Source organism: Ciconia boyciana, chromosome 20 (genome assembly GCF_034638445.1).
Source record: "Ciconia boyciana chromosome 20, ASM3463844v1, whole genome shotgun sequence".
NCBI lineage: Eukaryota > Metazoa > Chordata > Aves > Ciconiiformes > Ciconiidae > Ciconia > Ciconia boyciana.
The window spans coordinates 4471421-4497027 of record NC_132953.1 but is presented as its reverse complement, the minus strand read 5'-3'; the positions used below and the strand labels follow the sequence as shown (position 1 = coordinate 4497027).

The following is a 25607-nucleotide window of genomic DNA, read 5'->3' as shown; positions in this document are numbered from 1 at the left end:
AGCAAGGAAGAAAAAAAAAACTTTTTTGGACTGCAGCGGTGTGCGTCAAACCAGCCAAGTTCAAAAACAGAGAAATTTAAAAGTGGAAATGCAGACCAAATCTTTGGTAGAATTAACACTGAGAGCTGCTGGAAAGAAATAGTCAGACTTTATTTTGAGTTTACAGTCTAATTATTTTCATATAGAAGCTGTATATTGGGGTTTTAAAAAATGACTTCTTAAAAAATAGTTGTTCCACTTCCCCAGCTTAAAAATATTAGTTTTACGCAGCAGGTTTTATACTGCCTGCTTACATGGTGGGTTTTCTTCCTGCTTTACCAGTTTTTTGGAGTTGACAGCATGATTATTTTCCCTTAAAAACTATTTTTAAAGACATAAATACCATGAAATCGGAAGGAATGGGATTCTACAATAAACTAATTTTTGAGAGAGAATAGGAGTTGGAGGGCCAATACCCTCCTCTGTTACAGAGCTGCAAGCCTGCAGTATACCCAGTGACTCAAAGTTACTTGATATAAAGGCGAACAGAAGCGTCTATTGCTCTGACAAACAAATTGACGCCACTGAGCCAAGAAAGAATGGATCCACATTACTTTATAAATGAAACCGTTTTATCTGCTCCTCAACAACCTCAGAGTTAAACAACCTGAGAACACCCCCTGCCATGTCCCATAGCCAGACCTATGCATAACGTATCTGAGATTTAATTGCTTCAGTCTGATGTCAAATAACTCCCCCGTCCCATTTTACTCAGGCACAAATGACTCGCTGCTTTGCATGAGTGTATTTTAATACGAACCAAAGCTGAAAACTGATATGATAACTGCAGAACAAGATTTGCAGCTCTAATTTTATAGTTCTTAAAACAAAAGAAGGGAGGAGGGAAGAAGGCATTAGACGAAAGATACAAACAGCAAAGTTGAACATTGTCAGTTTAAAAGGATAAACACAACACTGCGCACTTGCCAGACAGACACATACCTATAGATACAAGCTTGTGTGGAATATGACCACAAGTTCGGATCTACGGGTTTGTGGCAACAGGCAGGGATCTCTTCTGTAATTTGCTAGGCTTGCTTTTTGATTTTGTTTTTAAAGAGGAAAACCATTTCTGCAAATGAAATTTCAGAGCTGTTAGTAAGTAGCAGCCTTCATTCTCCTCAGCACCTTAAAACCCCTCCTTTGAGGACGGGGGGGAGAGTTGCTTATTGACTTTGCTATAACATTAGCTCTGTTGCTACAGTTTCCTTCACTCCCATGTAACCCTTTGAAAAAAAATCAACAAAATAAACAAGAAAACGAATTTTAAAATAAACAAAATAAAGCAGATCTGTGTTTCTTTCTCATAAGTACTTTGCTGGACAGAATTACTGATGATTACACAGTACTGAAGAATTAACAGCCAACACTAGAGGTATATCGCTAACACTGTAGCAAATTATCAAACAGCAAAGTTTTTGTATGTAGACAGAGTTGCGATACGCGTGCATACCCCCACCCCGCAAAAAGTTGTCTTGTTTCCATTCTGGCAGCCTGGTTAAAACAGAACAGAAGAAGCAACTGCGTAAGAGTTGTTTCAACTTTCAGAGAAGTCATTACTGGTCTGGGGCTCTATTTTAATTCTATTTTTAAAGAAAAAAAATCCTTTCACTCTGCTAAACCACCTAGAAATTTTCCCCAACTCCGGCTCTCTGCTGTCTCACTGCATTTCTTCCTAAAATGACAGAGACAAATATAAAACTTCTTTAGGATTTTTCTAAGAAGTCTTGAAAAAGAGTTGTGGAGCAAAGTTTTGCCACTGCAAGCAAGAAGTGTCCCCTCCTTCTCCCGAAGTTTCCAAGTTCTCTTTCCTGCGTAACTAACATTAATGAAATTTTATTGGGTGGGCAACTGGTGGGGAATTAGGCTGAAACGCAGTCTGGCTGTAAGCTCCACATAGAACTGGTGACCAAAATCAGTGAGATTAATTGTTGCTTAAAGTGCCACAAAATTTTCACTTTCTACCTCTTCTCCTTCTGAAGAAGATAAACTATATTAATGCAAGCTAATATTATTCTCTACAAAATGAAACAGTCAACACTTGGAAAATAATTTTGCTATTTGGATGCTTTTAGAAAGTTCCCCCACTTCTTGTGTAGGTTCTTAAAATAAATCATTTTTTCAAGCTTTCCAGACTGGTAAGTATGCAATTAAACCAGAATTTTCCTTTACTGGAATTACTGCTTGGGCTGGGTTACAAGAAACTCCTGTTCCATCCAGCAATAGAGATGTTAAACTTTCGCCATCTGTCCAAAGGTTATCTAAATTGATCATCTAAATTTAGATTCCTATGCTTATACTCCAATACCTACCTTAAAAGTGTCCAGCTTTTCCAAAGTTTTCAGCACCCAAAATTCATACCAAGAACAGGAGCTGCAGGGGTTCAGCATCTTTGAAAAACCAGGACAAATTTTATGCGGGATCCTAAATGCAATTTAGGAGCACCCAGAATTCAGAAAGCTCTGGCCCTGCAATAATTGTGCAGCGGTCAAGGCAATGGGTCAGGGAGCACGTGGTCCTGCAGACAGAACAGAGTCACATCATGCACAAATACACGTATTGTGCACTTCTTTGGAACCGAACTGCAAACGGAATATAACAAATGTTACCCTACCAAAAATAACTCAAGCCCTCCAACTACAAAGCTCATTTATTTCAGGGAACCTAAGACTAAAATTCAGATTGTCTTCTGACCCTTCTAATCAGGCCTAATAGGCACAATATTAGGAGTCAGTGCCACTGCTGCTGCATGTACCAGTATTTCTTACAATGGCAAGGAATTTTTCCATCAGACTTTTGCATGTCACTCTCATGCTACAATGCAATACTGCATAAGACAGAATATTTTCTTTACCTTTAGTTTGACCCTAACATTCTTTACATTAATGTATGTATACGAAGGTAAGCTAATTTGCATGCGTGTCTGCTGGCAAAGAAATACTTTATTTTTTCATATGAGATAGGAAAAAAGTAATGATCTCACTGAAATACACATACTATGTGGAGGTTACATTTTGACTAGATTTTCCTAGTTCTAAAACTTTTTTTTCCCCTTAATAGCTCACAATCTCATTTTCTAACCACTGGGATAGTTCAAGTCCTTGAAGGAAACCAAGATGTAACATTTGGGTGGCCTGTACATACCTCCTTGTGGTATGGGACATGTGTCCTCAATTCTGACTGGTCTGAATGGAAGTTGCAGGCACCCAACGCACTTCAGCAACCGCTCTTTATGACTGAATTATCGCAGCTCTTCTCAGAGACAGAACTGAGCCAGACCTTCAGAGAGCCCATCACATGTTTGGGAGGGCAGCTGTTAGGTGTTGACCCGCACAGAAAATACACCCTTTATTTCGTTGCCTAACGGAGGGCTGATCTCTGCTGCAGTTCTGGCCAACCATCTCCTTCTCCCTTGCTACCTGATTGGCTTTTACAAAACAAAAGGGAAGAACGAGTGTTAGGATCCATCGCCATAGCTTCAGTTGTTAAAAAAGGAAAGAGAGAAAAAGAGAAAGCAGCAATAGCTATCTCTAGAAAAGCACCTATGTACGCCAAATAAATCACTCAAGCAGGTCCCCACTATAAATCTGATCGACCACTTCTGCATTCCTGTGAGCCCTGGAGAAAGGCAGCTCGGTAGCACAGAGATTTCATTTAGTGGCACCTGTATGCTGTAAATTACAAGTATCCAGGAACCAACCTACTCCTTCTCATACATTTTGGAAAACAAACTCATGGACAATTTTTGAGACACTGAACTGATAGAGGCAGCAGCAAACGAACACAGTTTTGTTTTTTGAAAGACATGGATTTTTTTTTTTTTTTTTTTTTTTTTTTAATGAGCACCGCTTTCTTAAAGATGAATTTCACTTATATCAAATACATTCAGGGAGACTGAATGAGAGCCATAGATTGTACAAGATCTGGGTTTTGAAACATTTCCCTACATTGATTAATCATACAGCTATTGTACCTTTTGAAAACCTGATGAACATACACACACAGTGGCAGAAAATCCATGACAGGTAAACAAATCAATCATTTTCACACTGTATTTGTCTAGAATGCTAAGATTACAAATAAAAAGTTTCAACCTGTACATGAAGGGTCATAGTATTTATATTAAGGATTGTGGTACCCTTATCCTAAGGATACTTTGCTTCACTATTAATTTTATAATATGTCAATGATCACAGGATCAACAAGGCTTTGGTACTAGAACCTGGGACAGCCAAAAAACTAATACACTTCTGTTAGTATTAACCCAGTATAAGACTGGCATTTTATAGATTTATAGCCAAAGGAATATAGAAGGAAACATGTAGAAATAAAGTCTCTAAAGACGTAACATTGGTTTTGGTCTGTGGGTGGTATTCTAGCAAACCACAAAGCATAAATGCCCTGTCCCAGGAAAATCGATCATTATGGAATGCATTGTGTGCCTGAGTAAAAAGCTGTTTGCAGCCATTTCATACTTCTGCCACAAAAATAAGACAAATAAGAAACACGACTGCTAAATAATTCCCATTCTATTCCCCCACCCCTTCCCCCCAATTTTAACCCCAATCTATTTAGGCCTATAAATATATATACAGGTATATATATTTTTATATAGATACACACACACACGCTATCTTAGGCTTAAAGACCTGTATCAATAGATTTCTGTACTTCAAATAATTTTAAGAAATTATAAGGAAAAGGAAGATACTGACTGGAGAATGTATGAGAAACCAAATTACCTCAGTAGCAGCATTTTACGAGATTTCTTATCGAATGTGCGCTGCCATATTGCTAGGCCCAACTCTTCAAGGAACGTATTCTGGAAGACAAAATATTTATGGATATTTTCATGGCATATTTTCAAGAAATGGATTCTACCTTTATATATCCAGAGGCTACAGCTTTAGAAGCAAAAGGAACAGACAAGGTCCTAAGAGAGAAATTACTCCCCCCTCCTGATATCCCAATTTTAAAATTTTTTTTGGAAGATTATTTTCCATGTTACACCTTGGATCAATCCACTCCTGCCCTCCCCCACACGATGAGTTAAATCTGTGGAAATAAAGCATTTCTTGTAACACAAACATTTAAGAAGTTTGCCAATTCTATTACCACCAAAGCGATTAAGAAAAATAAAGCAACGTGGTGGTTGCAACAGCAAATGCATTCCCTGCTAGTTAGTAACACGCATCAACTTCTTAAACTGATTAGTTATCATATATAGATCCTTATCCAATTAAAGTTTGATAAAACAGAATCAAATAGGAGGATCGTTACCTGCTTTTGAGAAGGTTCACCAAGCAAGCATTTTAAGCTTTTTGACTCTTTTAACACTGATACAAGGAATAATTATTTCTCTCTGCCGATGCGATTGTTAAAAGAAGAGAAACCCCGGATTGTGGTGGCTTCGTGGATGCTATTCTTTTTGCACCACAGCAGGATTCTTGGCTGCCAGTCCAAGCTGCTTTCACTTGCCAAGTTTTAAGATGCCGGTTTTGCCTTTCATTTTATTGTTCCTTTCGCAACGTTAAAGACCGACTTAAAAAACCATGCACAGCTGCTATCGGGGAGGGGGGGAATTATTTGAATTTTGCACAAGAATGGAGATGAGGAAGGAGCGCGCTGTGATGTAACCACAACGACACCCACAGAAATATTTCCAATATTGGGGGGGACGGACTCACGCTCAGAATCCTGGCGTTTTCCTACAACACAGTTGGGATCTAGTGTAAGAGAAGGAAATAATAAAAACGTCCAGACCTACGATCAACCGTAGTCACATTAGAGGTGGAGGTTGATACTTCTCCCCCCCACCACCTATTTTTAAATCCACTTGCTGCGGCTTAAGACTGTTCTTTCTCATTGAGGATTTCTTCCAGGGGGTGCAGGGAAGCAGAGGTTGGGGAGCAGCCTAACAAAAGGATTCCCCCCGCACACAGGCTCCTGCCCACCCTTCTGCTGCGTCCCTCTGATAGGAGTTCACCCATGCCCAAACATCACGGCCTTTCTTTTGACGCAATGCCACCGTGAAGAGACTCAGCATCACGGCGCAACAGCTTCCATCAAAATTCAGTACGGGGCTGCGAATTCTTTCATCAAACACATTCATTTATCGTAAGCGACCGTTTTGTGGTTTTTTTTTTAAAGAGATTGTGTAAAAGGAATAGATTTTTAAAAAATCCCCAACTTCCCTGTATATGAGTTGATTTATTTTATTTTACTTGATGTAGCAACAAAATTATTGGGACTGGCACCAAGGCTCAAATGCATTTAAATGAACAAACAGCAACAAAAAGTTGCTTGTGATCCTTCTCAGACTTTAACTAGCTATTAAAAGCGTTACGGTGGCTTATGCTCCATATACATTATAAAGTATAGAATGATATAACTGTTCCATCAGACACAAACAGAGTCAGTCTGAACAACTACTTCTTGACGCAGATGTTGGAGGGACATATACTTCCTATCTGTGTAAGGAAAATGCCCACCCAGACACGGTTCCTTGAGTTACCCATGCAGCCAGACCTACGCGCATACGAAATCACGCAGGGTAGTCGGAATGGCTGGAGACAACTATTTTTCACAGCACATAGGTGACTGTTTATACAGCCTGCAAGCCAGAAAATGGAAGCTGTTTCAAACATACAATAATCGAGGGTGAAAACAGCTCTGACACCAGCTGTTATACGTGCAGAGGTTTACGGCTGACTTTACAGCAGAACTAACTGCAACTAGCAGGAGATGAATACACCCCCGTATTCCATATTTTAAGAGAAAAAGACACAGACTATAGACAACAAAGTTTCTACGAAAACCAACAGTCTTAAACAAAAGCAGCGTGAATTAATAAGGGGGAACGAAAAACGGAAGCTTTGTTCTAAAGTGGAAGCATAAGATGTGAAATTTCAAAATCAGATGGCTTGGTCTGTGATTTCTTTCATTTAAATGAATTGATCTGTTGCTAAACTGCTGCTCTTGTGCCAAGAAACTTTTAACTCTTTCGGCTCAAAACTCCCCATGTTTTGCTATTTTCTCTCTCCTCCCAAGCACACTACGATTAAATCGGAAAGCAGAAATTAAAAACGAAGTGGGAAATAAAAAACAAGAGCATAAAAAGAACGGGGGAATTAAACCCACAAGCACATGCAGAACACAAAAGAGCCACAATATGGAGCGTATCGGTGCTTCGTTAGAACTTCTGCTGTATAAACAACGTGATTCTTCTTCTTACAACGTTGCTAAAACTTGGAAAGGAGACAGAAAGGCCTTCAACCTTCACAATTCCACGTACAGCAAGAACTCCGGGGCAAACCCAACAGAAACCGGGCTAGCAGCAAGAAAAACAACAGAATCCCTGACCTAATTCATTGCAAACATTCACTTACCGAGAATGCCTTAAGCATTTCCAATAGAACCCCCTTTCCTACACATGTTCGCCTATGTGAAAAAGAACAAAAAAGCAAACTGAAAAGCTCTCAAAAACAACCCAAAAGATAGCTGCTTTGGTAAAATTTGGGTGAGAGTTCCTAGTGCTTTTCCATTTTGTTTTGGATTTGTTTTGCCCACTTAAAAAAAAAAATTGAATTAAAAAAAATTGAAAATAGACATGTCGTAATTAGAGATAATTCCAGGGGAAAAAATATTTATTTGTAGAAAAAAAAAAAAAATTATATATCTATATATCTCCCACTTTCCAGTTCTGCTGCAGTTCCCCCTAAACTGCTGCTGCTTGCTCCAATCTGCTGCCTGCTTAACAACGGAATGACAGGCAACATCTGTTTGTATAGAAGCCAAGATCAAGCCTTCAAAATTTTTTTGGCTCAGTTTCTTTTTTTCTTTTTTTTCCCCCTACCCCCTCCCCCCGGAAAGCTTAAAAAAAATAGAAGTAAAAGAAAAAGTAAAAGCGCACAGCAAGATTTTGAAAGCAACTCAAGTGAGGCAGCAACTATTTTCCCTTGAGTTATTTCAAGGTACAGTACTTCGAGGATAACTCTTTCCTCTCTCTCCACCCGCCGTCACCTCCTCCCCTGCTCTCCCCACCCTACATCCTCTCTCTTGCCCCATGCTATTAATAAAGTATCACAGAAACTGGAAAAAAAAATCCAACGTACCTTGATCACTAAAAGGCCACTCCCTCCTATGGGGAGGGAGGGGGTTTCTTCAGTAGGCAACTAAAAAAAATTGTACGGGGAGGGGAATAATGGGACGGTTCGGGGGACAGTCTTGCCACAATCCTCTCACCCTCTTTTTTTTTTTTCCTTCCTCCATTTTACAGACAATAAAATATATTGTGCATATTTTGAAAATAAAAGAAATTGTTTTGAAATAAATAAATGCGTGGAAAAAAATCAGCCCAGATCCAAATACAATTCAAATGACTAACAATGTCAGTCTACTGCCAATTCTGTGGCAAATCGGGAGAAAGCACAATAATTCCACATGCTGAGATGTGAACAACTGGAAAGAAACCAACTCTCTAGAAGTCACAATGAAAACTATTACGGTGCCCCCACCCCCAGCCCCACTGCCACCCCTTTCTGAGTCTCCCCCTGTACCCTCCTCCCTCCAGGGGGAAAAAAAAAAATAAGCCACTAATTTAAAAAAAGGAAAAGGAGAGGGAAAAACAACAACAAGACCATCAACCGAAGCTATTTAAAAACTCAGGGAATGTTTTATTCACTGGTGATTTGGGACAATGCTCCCGCGCGCACACACACACACACAACCCCCCATGAAAAAAAAAATCAGACAAGTTGCTAAGGAGACTTGTGTAAACTCAGAATACAGGCACATTTCTGGCCTTTCCCCCTATATTCCATCTCGTATTCCGATCACGCACCACTGCGGCACGATTGCACCAATGCACTGCATTAATCTTGGCCTTAAACGGGCTGACTGGCAAAGCAAACTGTGTGTATATATCATCTTTCAAACTTAACAAGTTAAAGGGAGAGAGGGTGGTGGTGGGTGGGGAGGGCTGGGGGGGGCGGGAACCTTCGTGCTGAATATAAAATATAGGAGCCGAGCTTAGTAAGGGAATTTTAAAGAGGAAGTGTTATCCAGGCATATATATAAAGCTGCAAGCCTCCCTGAGCTTTCTTGCGTCTCTCTCGCTGTGTCTCTCTCGCTCCTCTCTCTCTCCCACTTCTCCGAACAAAATCCCCGTCCCCTGGCAGATGTCTGAAACGCTGCCAGATCTAACAATGTCGGACCCACTCTCTGCCACCAGACACTCGGGGCCGCAGACTACCTCATTCTCTCAGCACAGTGGGGTCATATATACATATTAAACAACCTTTTTTTTTTTTTTCGGTCCTCGATGTGCGTGTTCCTGAACCATACATTTAGAGATAATATTTACGCCTTCCACTTTTAGGAAGGGGCAGATTAAATCAAAGCCTGAGCTGTTCGTGGAAGGTGATTGTGGCCGCACAGCACAATCCATTCCTCATCCACTGACAATGCACCAGCCCTTGGCTGGGACAAAATTAAACTTTTTTTTTTCTGTTTCTTGTTATTTGGGTGCAGGGAGTACACCTCTTTCTTTAAGCCCTCCTTCCATCTCTCACAATCTCAAACCCTCTCCCACTGACAGACAGCTCGGTACAATCATTCAACACCTGCCTTTTGCTTGTTTTGTACACTGCATTTCACAAGACAAGGATTTCAATCCTCACATGAGGAATCCAGTAATCGACAAATTCAACAGCAGCACGTACAGGAAAAGCCAATTTCATGGGCTGTGCCTTGGAGCTAGTCCTAGAGCATTATCCCGCTTTCAGGTCCGACTGAGGGCTTTTACTGAAGGCAGCATATTCCAGAAGGGGAACCCAAACTGCCTTAATGAGCATCATCTTCACTTTATACCCAGGCCAGCAAAAGCAAAGGAGAGGGGAGTCCATTTGCTCAGCCCCAGAGGGTTTCCACGCCAGAGCTGAGAGTGGTCCCTGCCTTCATTTCAGCACAGCCGACGCCACGCCACGGTGCCACCCCACCCAGGAGAAGCATCATCATGCGTTGGGCATATAGAGTCAAACACTCATTCCCTGCCCCAGTAGCTGCTGTTCACGTGAGGGACTCGAAGCCCGTGCTACAGCAGGGGTGAGGGTGCTGAACAGCCACACGTCCCATGGGCTTTGTCTCAGCTGCAACGTAAGATGCAAATGGATAACTGTGACTAATGCTCTTGACAAGGCATAAAGGAGGGACAATATGGAAATCTGAAAGAAAAAGTATAGTTGGACTCAAGAGCATCATGCGGAGAAAGGAGAGGCTGGCCATCAAGAACGACTCTACTGGTACCTTCCACTTAATCTAATGACAATCTCACTCATAAGACTATTATCGCGGCACCCGGTGGGGCCAGTTCTGGCAGCGTGCTTTCCTTTCAGCTCCAAATGACAGTGTGAGGGCATTACTAACAGAGGAGAAAATTATAAAGTTCTAATCACTAAATTTGGCCTCCAAAGCAAGTGAATCTGTGGCACTGCACAGAAGTTAGAGAATGAAATATGTATTTTAAAAATGCCTCTCAGTGGGTTAGTGCTCAGGTGGCTACAGAGCCACCCCGACCCTCACTCCCTGAAATTCAGAGGTGTCTAGCACTGGCCCCACTCGTCATCTCTCATTCCTCTTCCATAGATCTACCGGAAAGTGGAACATTTGACTCACCTGACTGTTTATCTTTTTTGGGAAGAACCACCTGAAACAAAAATACCAAATGAACACATTAAAACTATTAATTTAAGACAAAGGTTTGGCTTTTGCCCTGGCAGGTAAGGAAAATGTCGGAATCATCAGAAAAATATGATTTCTCACATACTGGTATTTTTCCAAGTTAAACAAAAGCACACAAAATGAACATTTCCCTTTCCCCAGCTTGTTCAGCCCCTTTGAACAGATAGATACTCCAAGCCCAACAACACGGAGTCAAAGCACCTGCCTGCAGTACACCAAGTGTTCAGGTCCACACATTTATGAACAGCTGAAATGAGGTTGAAGATGGTGTTGTACCTTAACTGCTTCTGAAGGTTATGGCTTCTACAGCAGAGCCCGGAGAAGGGACCATGCCACAGCTTCTCATAAGTGTCAATGAAAAATCAGTCATTTTAACTTCAAACCACCAAAGGAGATGGTGTAGACCTAACCAGACACTGCACTGGATTAGGGACTGCTCACACACTTCTCTCCCCTGGGTGAGCTGCAGGGGGGAGAGCTGCCTGCAGATGTTCAGACCTTCAGCCAGTGCAGTTGAGCTGGGAAGAGGATATTTGCCTTCGCCTCTAGCGAGCCATCTGTAGTTCGCCTTTGAAAACCTCATACTGCAAAGCAGACATATCCAGCTCTGCTGAGGCTGATTTAGTCTTTCATCACTGAGGTAGATAACTGAGCCCTAAGCAGTCCTGCCTACAGAAATATGCTCAGTACTGGGGAAAGATCCGAGTACACTGACTGCACCCGCGCTGCTTCTCACAAAATCCATACTACCGGAGAGTAGACAACCATGCGTGCATAGCCTGGACACAACTTGAGCATTTTTCCAAGGAAAACAGAATCCATCGGTCTCAGGCCACTAGATAGCTATTAAAGAAACCATCAGGCCCAGTAAGACAGGCTATTTGCAAGGCACCAGTATGGACAGAAAATTGACAAGTAGTAAGGTAAGGCAGAAGAGGTAAAAATATGCTAAAACCACTGCAGACGCAGTGGCAGGTACACTGCATACTTTGCTAGTTCTGGGCCCTAAGGTTTTCAGAGGAATTTCTAGTGTTGAGGTTGACTAAGTGGGGCTACATTTTTGTTTTGGTTGCAAATTGGAAGCCACTATTTTTATCCACAAGTCCCCCAAAGCATCTGTTTCTAGCTATTTAAGACTTCCTTTTATAAGACCTAGTTAGAGGTATATCATTATTTTTAAATGTCACTCTTTGCAGTCACACTTACATTTTATCATCATTACATGTGTCATTATCTGTGTGTTTGAACTGTGTAATTTGAAGATGAGGAGATAAAAACCTTGCAGGGGGTCTGAGAGTTACTTCCCCTTGAGCAAATATTTTGGGATAATACCTACCATTTCGTACAAACTAGTGCATCCCCAATGAAAGGAAAAGCAATCCTTTTACAGGTCACGCTTTAAAGTCACCTAGAGAAAGAAACTGTTTGGAAGCATCCAAAGAGCAGGCTAAATCCCCAGCAGAGAAGGAGAATACCCCACTTGTTCCTAGCTTGTAGTCAAGGCACAGCCATCTAGAAAAATCTGTACAAATATCATTTGCTTTCACTGGAAACACTGTATTCACAGCAAGTTCTGTTTCTCCCAAGGAGTAAAAGATGGGGATATATCAAACTGTTTCAGCGTTGGACTGTAAGACAGAAGACAGTATGTCTTATTTAATGAGCTACATGGAGTCACAATTACAACAGACCTGACAGAGTAGTAGTTTTGGACCACTTAAAGGTTCATATAATGTGATGTAAATGCAACTCAGGTAATTTAATTCAGGAGGCCACTTTCGTTTGGCTGTTTCTGTAACTGATCTACCTTGCTGCTACTAATGGCTATGGGGATTTTTTATTGCCTCATCACCGCTGTCCCCAAGTGACAGGCAAGTAAATGAGATCTACTCCAATCTCTTCCTATAGCAGGCAAAACAGACCACTCAACAGCCGAGGTACGTCATCAGGTTCTGGGAGACTGCAAGGCACCAGTAGCGGGATGCTACCACAACGGGCAAAGCAGCAAGAGACCAAAAGTCTCAACCTCTGGGTCTAATCTGAGAGACAGATGCATGCAGGAGTGACATCTAAAACTGCATTTCAAAGGCAGCAATCAGAGCTGTCATGCAACCAGCAACAAGACATGTAGAATTTCAGTTCTTGACAAGCAACAGCCCCAATTTGACCTAACACTGTGTGGGACTTGATACTGTACTTGGTGTAAAAGCTGCTACGCTGTCCAAGAGTGGGTCAAGTGCACGAAGTAGTGAAGAGAGTCACACACGTTATGAACGGCGTGGGTTACATTTTTCACGCCTGTCGAGGCCTTCTAGCAAGAAATTATACACTATCCTAGAAAATATACCCTATCCTAGAAAATATACCCTATCCTCGAAATCCTAAGGAGAAAAAAATGTACCTTCTTCCACCCTGAAGTCAAAGCTGTAACGAAGAGACCAAGATAAGCAAAGGCAAATTCTAGGCAGAATAGCAATGGTTCTCTGAGAGTGGGAACAACCTTACACAGTTTCTAGGTTAGCAAAACACGGGGGGCACAGTAGGGGATCTTTTCTTCAACTTCTACTATCCAAACCCTGTTCACAGCTGCTTACTCAAAAAGCAGCTGCCACATGGAAGTTCAATAAGGGAAAACCAACTCCAGTGTCCCAGGCTGTATAGCACACACAAGATTTGCAATGTTGTTTTCATTACCAAAGTGCCACATCATGCCGAGGGAACACTTTTTCAAAAAGTGTGGGGAGGGTGGGGAGGTGTGTCAACCCACGGACAGCCCTTTGGACAACCATCTTCATTCTGATTCAGCAGACCCTGGCTAACGTCGGGAGGCATGCAGGGTGCTGAGACCACGACGGGTGCACACGCAGCTCACCCAGGCTGCCCAGCCCTACCTGGAGCTGCCAGTGCCTGCCATGTGCGCCCCGGGGAGAACGTGTGCACACACCTACACATTCCTTCTGCATTATTCCATGGGAGGTTCATTCCTTTGGCCACTGATTCACTGAGCTCCAAGCAAAGGAGCCCTCCAAGAGTCAGAGCAAAGACAAAAAGCTTGACTGGCATCTCGTCAGGTTTGAAAGTCAGATATAAATCATGCGAGAAAGATGTTTCATTAAATGCTGCTGTCATGTTTATGTGACTCCAAACCTTCAAACAAGAAACACTACACCCCAAAACAGGACAATTGATTCTGTATATTATTCTAGACACACAAACCTACAAGTGGGTACAAATGAATTTAGTACGAAATAGATGTTGACACATCTAACGGAAGTCTCCAGCAACTGTCTTTCCCTCTTCCCTTCCCTCCTAACATGAAGCTGGCAAGTGTCCATATCAGGTACCAGGGAGACAAACCTTCATCCTAGTCTCCTCCATCAGATTGCCACTGTCATTTACGAAGCCCTCCTCCAAATAAGTGGATTGCAATAATCAGAACTGCTGCCTTTAAAACTTATTGAAATACGGCTATGTAGGCATACAAAACCGATTCTTCTTGGCCAGCCTTTTAGCATTGCTCATGGACATTCATTCCTTGGGCATCTAACCAAACCCAGAGAAAAAATGTACCCTACCTTCATTTCCCAGTGTTGCTACCCCTCAACCACTCTGAACCAGGCTGTTTCTCGCTGTCATCAGGCTGAGTAAATAGCATTAATCATTGTATCCTTCAAACTTGTCTGAGCTTCTGTCCACTTTCAAATTTTAAATGGTTTCCCCCTTGTAGGCGGCATGGGGCTAGAGCACTATTTTAACCCTAAAGTTAAGACTTTCAGAAAATTACCTGCATCATCAATCAGGAGCTTTCAGTATTGCAAGTTCGCTACTGAAATCGTGAGAGCAGAGCATGATGTTTTACAGGCAGAGAATGGAAGCACGGAGAGAAGGAGCAATTTTCAGAAGCTGACAGAGGAAGTGCACAACAGAGCCTGGAATTTATCTCACATCTCTTGGTTCCAGGCCAAATGCTTAAACCACAAGATCATCCTTCAGGCCTAGGACACCAACAAAATCTTTAACTCTTGTATTGTAAGATCCTGAATAATTTTCAATAATTGTTTTGTAGCAGAGGTGGCTTCCAGCCTAGGGCAGGATCCTGATCTGACGGCCCAATGTTCAAAGACAGAGAGACAGAGTTTGGGACTTGTCTGTTGGATAACAGCCCCCACTGGTTTTAATATCTGATTTGGGCATTTCACACCCCAGACGTGACGTAGCACTCCACATATTTCTGCCTCAGCTGTGCTATGACAGTTTGCTGGGATCTGAAAATGGTGAAAGATTTTTCCAGATACAATGTCTTACTGAGAGAGTGTCCCTTGCCACACCTTCCCTCTACAACCTCAAACGGAAAAAAAATGAAATAATCAGAACTTTAGGAAAACTGTAAAGTAGTGAGCAGAATTTCAAGATAACTTGGAAAGAGAATGTTTAAGCACGAACCAAAAAGTTTTCTTGTAGATTTGTGGGGAGGAAGAAGGGACATCTTCTACTGTCCAAAATATTGCTTTTCAGTAGGTACAAAAATACTGCAACCCCATTTCCCTTCAACACAGAACCGGCCAGAAAATAAAGTGAAACATGTTGATTATCATAGCAAGAGTGATGGCTAGGGAGGGAAAGAAGGAGGGGTAAGAGACATGTGTCTACATGCTCAATACCAAAGCAAAGAGGGTTGGAGTGAAGCAGATGTATATCTGAAAGCAGCCAGTCTTGTTGGGGGGGGCAGGTGGGAACCCTCACAGCCACTTGTCCATCACCTCTTTGGCCTGAGACCAAAGAAAGGACAAGTGAAACAAATGGGGTCACGGCTTAGCACATATCATAGAGCCACCTAACGGGGAAAAAAACCTGCCTCTCTCAGTTGCAAATTACTCAAAAAGAAATTGTTCCACCACTTCAGCTTTTTGGCTGCATGTCCCCTTAGAAGAGAGTGCAGTGAGCATTTTATCTCATCTCCATTTTCTAAATCTAGGTCACCTCAATCCGTGGCTGCGCTGCTAGTGATACCTCTACGATTTGCCACAGCCCTGGCTTGAAGTAAGTCAGCAGCAACTTCGGAAATGCTAAAGGGCAGGCAGTGTCAAACTAGCAAATGGGGGCGGCTTCTTATAACCCAGTCTCTGCACGGTCACTGAAGAAGATGGATCACCTACCTTCGGTGATGGCTCACTTAAGGAGAAAAGCCTTTGGGCCCACAATCAAAAGCCAAGAAAATTCGCCTCTTCAGCTGCTGGACACAGCAACAGGAAAATACATCATTCATTATCACCACGCTGTTCCAGTATGGCTACAAAACTTGCCTCTGGTAAGAGGAAACGGGGATGGAACAGACTGAGAAAGCGGTTCACACGCTGTTGTCAAACTTTCTGGAGATATCCTGATGTCTATCTCTGAGATACTTGCAGATCTAAGACCAGCATAATTGAAGTAAAAAAAAGAAATCTGAAACCAGCCCTCGCAGTTCAAGAAACGTAGTCTTTTCCCTTTCCTTGCGCGTGAGGGATCATCCCTTGAAAAGGCCTAAAGGATGAACACGTAGAAGATGGTCTCACTCGTCATAGCAATGTCTATTGCTGCAAACTGGAAGAGGGAGAAGTGCTTCAGACCTGCTTTAGATTAGGAAGAGACAGGAGAAATAAAAAGAGCATCTGACACCAAAATAAAACTATTTTGGTCACTGCCATCTCCCTTATTCTAAATGAAGCAATTGTGGGCTATGTTTGTTTTGCATTCATAATTAGCAGACAGAACAGATGGCAAAGGCGTCACTTAAAGCCACACGTCCGACAAAATAACCCAGGCTGCCAGTGCAATTTTTCACTAGGAACAAGGAATACTTTCCCCTCTTCTTCCCATTGAAATGTATCCCAGAGAAATGAGGCCAGCAAATGTTTGCATCAAGTAGGGGATTCACCGCAAAAAGGAACCCATTGTGTTTTGGAGTGTGTTGATTACTGGCTGAGTGAGGAAGAAAAGGGCAATAGCAAATGGATTGCTAAGAGAACAAAAAATAGGAATGGAAACTAGCGATACATTGCCAGCAATATAACAAGGGGCTCAAATAAACATATACTCTCTCCTCCCTTTAGTCTTGTGGTTCAGGCATAGGCTGGAACTCAGGACATCTGTGTTTTATTTAAAAGGCAGCTGAATAGGAGAATCTTTATCAATGAGGGTACCTGTTGTCCCACACCCATACCTGACTCCTCCTGGATTAAATGCGCTTATCCTCTCAATACCTATCTCAGTTTAAGGATACTAGAAAACTCACCGACAACCAAGCAAGGCACAAAGTTTAACGCATCGCCCACTGCATGCGGACAGTTCGTAACCATGGCCAGGAGAGACTCTTTCACTAGAAATCTGGAGTGTAACACACGTGTGTGGCACTCCCATCCTATTTCCTCTGCCACAAGCACAGGCAAGGAATGAGATTAAAAAAAAACCCAAACCACATACTACTTGCTGAAAACATTGAAGCACTGTTCCTTGGTCTATTGGATAGTACTGTACTGTGTTTGGCTTGTGACTCCCAGAATACAGGTATGTGAGCATCTCAGAGGCAGAACTTCTCCAGGGAATCTCTCCTGACAGCCCATCTTGCGTGACAAACTCCCTTTGTTAAGTTCTTAACCTCCTACAACGCCCCAACAATTTAATCACGGTGAACATCCCTGCTTATTGGAAAGAAAAAGGAGAGACAGATACTAATATAGTTTCATTCCCTTTATAGCCTTGTGAGGTCCTCCGACAGCCTTGCTGATGGACTACAAGAGGATTTTGGCATACCGTTCTCTGAGCACTATGGATAAGCTGTTCCTAGCATGCATGACTGAGCAGTATCAGGACACAGACTGATGGGCAATATAATAAACATCATGAGCCTTGCCTCACTCATATTGCAAATGTGCTAGTAATCGTGAGCTTCCATAGCTATTGCAGTCTCGAAACCTCCTCTCTGATACTATTAAGATGCTAATAATTGTGAGTCTTGTCCAGCTATTGCAGCCACGGGCTTCCTCTCTCAGATACTGCAAATATGCTAATAACTGTGTGCCTCAATAGCTACTGCAGAGTACAACTCTGCTCTCTCTCATGTTGTAAATACAATAATAATAATGATGCTCAATACTACTGTAGCCTGCTCAGCTGATCCTCAGTAAAAGAACAATGCCTAGAGAAAGAGCATAGATCTTTAGGAAAGAGCACAGGCTTAGGGAAAAGGATAGGTGCCTAGGAAAGAGCGTAGACCTAGAGAAAGAGAGTAGGTCCCTACAAGAGAGTTAAGTCCCTAGGAAAGCATGTAGACCTAGGACAGACCTCAGCAGGACCCAAAGCTACTAGCTCCACCTCTTCCCCCTAGTCAAAGACCCTTCTGAAAAACGAAAGCCTCTCTGGGGAGGAATACATTGACCAAGGCCCATCTATCTGCCAGGTGTCTCCATTAGTGGTGGGATGGACAGGCTGCCTTAACACTCATCCTTTCAGTGAGGCTCCCAAAGATGCTTTGAGCAAACGCCTTAGCAGTTCTCCCTCAGGCCTTTCCTTCCCTGATTAACCTCCCCTTCCCCCAAAAGCATGCCTCAAATCGCTGTGAATTAGAAACATCCAAATAATGTCAGCGCAGAGGCACCGGTATTCATGCAACAGGACTAATGCACGCTAACGGAGATGCTTCTTCCTACAAGGCAGCCCAGTAACTTTCTCAGGCAATCGCAGTGGAAAATCTCTCGCAAGCATTGCTGCTCCACTCACCATCTACTGGTGTAGGAAAGGACTCAGAAGTTTCAGCAAGTTCCACAATATTTTCATATACAGTATTAAGAATAATCAACTTTAAACAGAGAAAGCACAGTCACAGTGTTTTATGAGTGAAAGGACTTAATACAAAGCAGCTATATTAATGCAAGATATAGTTAATTCACCTTCCTAAACCAGATGGTTCTAACATTTTTGGACACTTTCTTCCTATTTCGTCTCTGTGGTATAGTGGAGACTTAACTTTATTTTTACTTCTTTCAGCAGTTATCTGAACATTCATAAGCAGAGAGCATTGTGCAAGAAACAGGCTCATCTAAAACACCAGTGTGACTTCCCCCCAGCTTCAGCCTCAAATGACATTTGCTTTTTGTTACCTCCACTAGCTCTAAGCCGCAAAATCTCCCTGCTTTTGCCAGCTGCTCAGTAATCCAAAGGAAGGACCCCTATACGCTAAGCCATCAGGACACACAGCCCAGGGGCATACCTTAATACCCTCCAAATTTGGAGCTGGACACTGGTCCACTGGCATAACTTTTAAATATTCAGCAACTGCTCTAAATTAGGAAACTGGTCCACAAATGCTCCTAGAGCTGTTTTGCATCTACTGGGAATTCCCTTTAGATCTGTAAGAGAGGGAATAGCTGCTACCAGTATCCTGCCCTCACCATTTCTGCGGCTTGCAAAGAGGCCCATGAAAACTTCACAGGGGCTACAACTCTCGCAGGTAAAATTCACACTGCAAGAAATCTGCCCCAATGGTCTCAGGCTCGTTCCACAAAATTACTCAGATTACTTACACAGAAACCTGGGGATCTGAGGTGCCCAAGAGAGTGATTCTCAAAATATCAGACTCAAGTCTTAGCTACCCAGATTGCTGCCATGCATGTCCCGCTCAGGCCTCTGCATAAAATGCAATGATCGTGGCCAATTACATGCAAAGCCCCGAAAGAAGTCCTCCATTTCTGCAGAAGACCAGTGGTGAAAAGACCCAGGAAACAGAGGAGAAGACCGTGTCGCCCATCTAGGCTCTCCAAACTTCCGACGTCAGTGCCTTAACCAGCTGGCTGTCAGTGGCTTTCTAGTGTCAGGACTCACTGCACTTCCTGCTAAAGTTGTGGAAAAAAGATGGAAAGATTCAGTGCCGTGAAAGATGGAGCACAGCTCCCTGATGTGCTGCCTGCAGCACTCACCTGGCAAAGGGGAACCCGGGGCTCCGGTCCCTGCTTCAAGGACTACGTATATACGTTCTGCATTAAATAGTCAGCAATTAAAATGCCCAAACAGTCCTCAAAGCCATAATCTCAATATAAATAGTCACTGGAGTAAAACAATTCACTAGTCAAATCATTAGAAGAGGTAGGAAGGTGAATACCTGCCTTAAGACCATGCCTCTGTCAATACTTAGTTATTCATGCAAAGTGGAACAGCGTTAACGTAGGCTGGAGTTTACCACACATTCCTGCAAGCTGGATGTGGTTCAGATTTCCTAAAGGTAGGGGAGGTAATCGAACCAGGGTGTCCCACATCTGACGTGACCACACTAACTCCTGAGACACTTGATGAAAAGAAGATGCTGCTGCTGCTGCCTACCACTCTTCCTTCATCCTGTCAAATCCAGCCTTTAAAGTTCCGCATTTTGCTTTGTGAAAGCTCAAGGCAAACATATGATGTTAAGCATGAGGAAAAAATGGTGTGGGGGTAAAAGATTCTCTTTTAGGGGGGCAAAAATGTAGACTTTTCTCCCTTAGCTTCCTGATTCTTCCACTGATCTCCCTTACTCCCTCCCCCCTAAAAATAGCCCATTATTCACACAATCCGGGAACAGATTAATCCCACTGAAGTCAAGGGTAGTTATAAGACTTCTGAAAACTTGGTACACTTCTAATTTAGGCGCCAATGAATTCAGCAGATTAACAGGTGTCAACATATTCATGCACAGGGCTTAATAAAAGCAAAAGGCGTTTGGACCCAGAATATAAGCATGCACACACGTTATTAATCAGTTCGCAAGCCATATTCTCATGCTATCTACACCCCTATGTGTTATTCACTATGTTACACAGTAGGCATATGTGCATTCAATATTTAATCTGCAATAGCACTTGGGGACATCAATTAGACATGTGTTACATCTCTTAGAACATAAGTAAGTAGAGAAGTAGAGAGAGATGCACCTCAATGCAAAGAGAGGTATTTCAAATCTCCAAAGGTGAAGCCCTTTACAAATGGATTGACTGGGTCAATTCACCTTTATGTACAGTGCCTCTGTAAGTCTTAAGCACTGGCTATTACGTGGTGTCCTGCCATTTCTTCATGGCGGGAATTTTACCTGGTGTGTATCATACCTCTCACTTCCACAGCATTAATTTTTGCCCATAGGCAAGATTCTCAGAAGTGCCATAAAGTATGCAGTTACCTCATTCCTACTGTCTAATCGTAATTTCAAGAGAATGAGGTAACTAATCTCACCACCAATAAATTTATTATCATTGTCCAACCCAATTTTCCTCCTTTCTTTTCATTTATTCAATTAAACCTATTCACATCTATGGTCTTGTGTTAATCTTATGCATTTATGGCACTTTGAAAAACGATTCCCCCTGTGAGAGGCAGCTCTGAACTCCATCTTGAATTCCAAATCTTCTGCTGGAAAGACACTAACTTGAGATGAGATGTCTGCAGCCAGCTAGCAGCTCAGGAAAGAAGGACGTGTAGCACTACTAGCAGTGCAGAGGCTCCTGGTAACTTCTGCAGAGCTACATAAGGCACCTTCATGGCCTAGGTCAGGTAGGCTGGAAGTCTCCCAGGTGTGCTTTTTCCACAACTTCTTTCTAAGCTTGGGCAACTAGGCTGAGATACCTTAAGAATGCCTGAGCAATTCTCACAGCCTCTTGAAAATCAAGCTTTTTATTGATTTTTGCATTTCCAAGCATGCCGGCAAGCCTCAGAACTGCATATTACCAGTCACTTTTGACAATGAGACTGGGCTATTGCTTCGGGCTTGCAAAATACAGATAAATATTATCCCAACATTAAGACATACTTTCTGATAACAAGTTTAAGGTTCCTTTGGCTTTCTTTCATCCTGTTACTATAAATTCTTGCCCAAGTTTCTCAGGAGGGCAGAACTCAAATCCATTTAGAAGTACCCATGCAATAATAAATAAAATAATAATTAATAGGTTACTTAGATAAAGGCTTTCCATCTTAGGGCAGAGAAAAGTATTAGTTAATTAATCACCAAGTTGGCATTAACTTATCTTTTGGCACCTACAATAAAATGTAAATCTAAAATAAGCGGGGGGGAGGGGGGGGGGGACACGACGACACACAAAGAAATAAGAAGCCAACAATAGTTTTGGAAATGGATGACAAAATCCAAATGTTCTGCCTCACTGCTGCTAAATTAAGCACAGTGTTATCAGTGCAAGATTAAAAAAAGGAGAGATTTTCCTCTGAACCTTAAGTCACACTTCTTAGTTGCACAGGACATGACAGCAGTAGCGAAGACAAGAGAATTCACTCACCCTGAAAATGAGTGGAAATAAAAAAGGATCTGTTCAGTTCTTGATTTCCCCAAGCACAGTTCTATAGAGTAGAAAAAGAAAGAAGGACATTAGTTTATTGTATGCAGCAGACGAAGACGTGATCCCCCGCACTCCTTCCCTTCCTAGGCACCATCCAACCCACCTTTGCCTTGCTCTGCCTTCAGCCGTTTTCCCCTGCAGGGCACAACGCAGGGGATTACAGCCAACCTGCCTTTTTTTTATACTGCTAAGTGGAAAGGGCTCTAGCAAGATCTTGGCTTTAGCTGAATATTGTTCTGGGAATTATTTTGGTGTAAAATGGATGAGAAAAATTGTTTTCCCACCTTCCGTCAGAGGCTCTCAGCTGCTGAACAAAGATGAAAGATCCTCATGCGGAATTGACTTTTCTCCAATTGATTTTGTTTAGCTTCCTTTTGAGTAAAACTCACTCTTTCAGAAAGGTCAGTTCCAGAAACACATGCATAATGTTCAATGTATGCATCCATTTGAATATTAAGGGATGCATGGTTCTTCCATGATTCCCCTACCTACAGCTGAACTACACCTTCTCTGCTTCTTGCTCTCTATGCATAATGAAAAGTCAGTTAGGTTCCTGTTTGTTCTGTTACGATTTTCTGGGATTTCTGCAGAAGCAGAAGAGGTCTCTCAACATCCCTGTCCATATGATACAGCAATGACAGCACAGAAGACACCAAAAGAGACATTACACTCCCCTAAACTTCTTGAAAAATCATTTCTTCTCCTAATTAACATTAAAGTGTGGGAAACCTAGGCCTTACTTTTTAAGCTGCTCCAGGGCTTTCCTCTTGTTTTCTATTGCTGTTGATTTTTGATAGTATTACTATTACTACTACACCGGACCATAAGCTGGCAGCCTCAAGTCAAACGGACCCAAAGCCCATCCAAGCCAAAATACCTCTGCTACAGACTTTCTCCAAGATCTTGGGCAAGCCATGTACTCTTGTGGTACATCAGTTCCCCACCTACTAAGGCAAGACAGAAAGCACTGCTCTAGCTTACGGTGATGCAGTGCTGTGGAGTGCTTGGGTACTATAGACCTGGAAGTGATCTAGGCACTAAGATGGAGACATATGCTTTGATGCTCTTGGGCTCAAAAGACAGATCTGCTGTAATGGTTTTTGGATTAGATAGTTAATCCTAGTCTTTACTATTGACCCATTCTTGATAAAATCACTTAATCAACCTACATCACCACGTATTTCTCAGATAAACCTGATGATACATTCCCCTCAGAAGAAAAATGTTGAAAATAATTAGTGCTTTGTAAAATACTGCTAAAAAGAAAAATATTACATCTGGCACTTCTACCCCAGATCCAAATGAGAACCTGCAAGGGAAATGATTACACACATTTTTTCCCAAACTACAATTAATAAACATTCAGTTCAGTTCCATGTCAAACGTTTTGCAACCACCTCTGGGTGTTTATTTGATCAAAGTAACTGTGCTCCTTCCTGCCCAGGCACAGGCAAATCACTGCCTGGTAAAGGAGACAGTAGGATGGATGTGCACTTTGCTCCTCCAGAAAGCCATTTTATTACCAAATGAATTGTGAATAAGGAAAGGTAGAAAGACAGCCTTAAACTATCTTTGCTCTGCCTTCAATTCAAGATATCCTAAACTACATTTGCCTACAATGACCTCCCAGGACTCCTACTATCATCCAAGACTCTCTAGAGTCTATAAACCCAGTGTTGCCAGAAGGCGTAAAGGCACCTGATACAGGGCAGCTCCAGCAGCCATGCGACACCTGGGGAAATCGTGGTATTCCACAAAGACAGGTTCAGTGAACAAAAATCCATGTACTTCACAATCAGCAGGGCTACTTAGGCACAGCATAGAGCCCGCAGCTTCTCAGAGAGCCCCTACAACCCCATCCAAATGAAAACTTATTACTTCCGTAGTCCATATACTACCCCTAATATTCTCTTTCCTTCTGTTTCCCTTTCACCACCAAAATGATATGAAAGCCAGCAATTCAGCACGTTCTGATAGAATGCACAAAACCCACCAAGACCCAGTCTTAGCTGCACCAAAGTCCGTTCAGAGGCTGCATTTTTTCCCCCAACTTGTCCAGCCACAGTGACTCACAAATCCACAGTAAGGAGAGGTAAAATGTTTCTGGATCTCTAAAGAAAGAGAGGATGCAGTTTTATGTGTCAGTTTTGTTGGGTTTTTTTTCACTGAATCTTGCATTCATTAATTTCATTTCAAGAATGAAGTCAGATTTATTTATTTTTTTTTTTAATGTGGCTGGTTATTTGACGAGTGAAGCATTAGATTTGTGAGTTGTTCTGCAAGCCAAAACATGCTCCCTTTCATTCATAACACTGAGCTGCTCTGCGTTAAACAGCCGATTATCATGAATGAAGTGGGTGTAACTTCCTTGAAATCCTCCAAAGACCTGTCAAAGCAGAGCTACTGCAGCTCAGTTTTCTCCTTGAAGCGTACAGATCATTGGTTTAATTGTTCCATACTGATCTTGAAATATGCTTTCTTGGTTCAAAGCATTAGGTGGTATCATTTTTTGAGGAGGAAAGGGGAAGGGTGGAGAATGGTGCCTCAGGATAAGAGAGAAGAGTGGGTATATGTCTCAACCACCAAATTTAGATTTTCTTTTGGAATCTAAATTGAGCTTCATCCATTTAAAAATGTGTCAGACAAAACCTTACAAATCAAAGCCCTGACCTGTTTTGCATGGATAATCAAGAGCCTCGAGCCTCTGGCTCTTTTTGTAAGAAGAAATGTTTAACCCTAAAGAGAAGAGGACTGATCTTACGGTTAAAGTGCTGGCCAGTGACTTAGAAAATTTAAATTTGACTCCAGGTCTGCCATTCTCCATCCCATTTCAAACCTTTTGGTGCTGCCCCAGTGTTGCCACTTTTACAAAGGAACACGCTTATATTTGCAAACTGTGATGGTCTTTGAGCCTAGAGACTGAAAGACTGCGCATACACTAATAAATAAATATACTACAATCTGTGTCTATGAACTTGTTTAATATAAAGATCTTTCCAAGGATGGCCATTATCTTTAACAAAAAGCCCTGCAGCATCTCAGCTATTCATCTTATGACACTTTAGGAGACCAACGGATGGATCTTGGCCAGTAATAAATTGCGATAGTGCCATTGACTTTGGCGGACCCACTAAATATCTGATCCACGTCTGATCTCCTGCCTAACATTTTTAAAGCCTGGCAAGCTAGAGATGACTACAGGAAACTCAGAAAAGAAAAACAAAAACATGAGTACTAACACACTTACAAGGGTTAGTCTCAGGAAACGCTGGGGAAAGTGGCACCAGTGAAAACTATTAAAATTTTTGTATTTCAGCTCAGATTTTCTGCTAAATTTCATTATCTCACCCACAACCAAAACAACAACAACAAATCTTGATGGTAGTTTCATGACAACAGTTTTTACACATCTCTTAACAGCTATAACACTAACAAAGGCTGGCGCTTCTGGGAAAAAAAAATAAATATTTGTCCAGC

General features: G+C 42.1%; 1 protein-coding gene across 9 annotated transcripts in view; it reads right to left on the bottom strand.

The window, feature by feature from the left end:
- LOC140661773 (uncharacterized) overlaps positions 1-25607 on the bottom strand; it is a 140631-nt gene that overhangs the window by 81804 nt on the left and 33220 nt on the right. For 8 of the 9 annotated variants that reach the window (XR_012045874.1, XR_012045872.1, XR_012045873.1 and 5 more), the window contains exons 8-10: positions 22071-22131; positions 10714-10744; positions 4782-4861 (exon numbers count right to left, since the gene is read on the bottom strand). Coding sequence is in view for 5 of the 9 variants with exons in the window: in XM_072884419.1 (XP_072740520.1) it covers positions 4782-4861; positions 10714-10744; positions 22071-22131 (172 nt within the window). In the remaining 4 variants the exon portion in view is untranslated. The remainder of the gene's footprint in view (positions 1-4781; positions 4862-10713; positions 10745-22070; positions 22132-25607) is intronic. The other variant, XR_012045876.1, reaches the window with a different exon arrangement.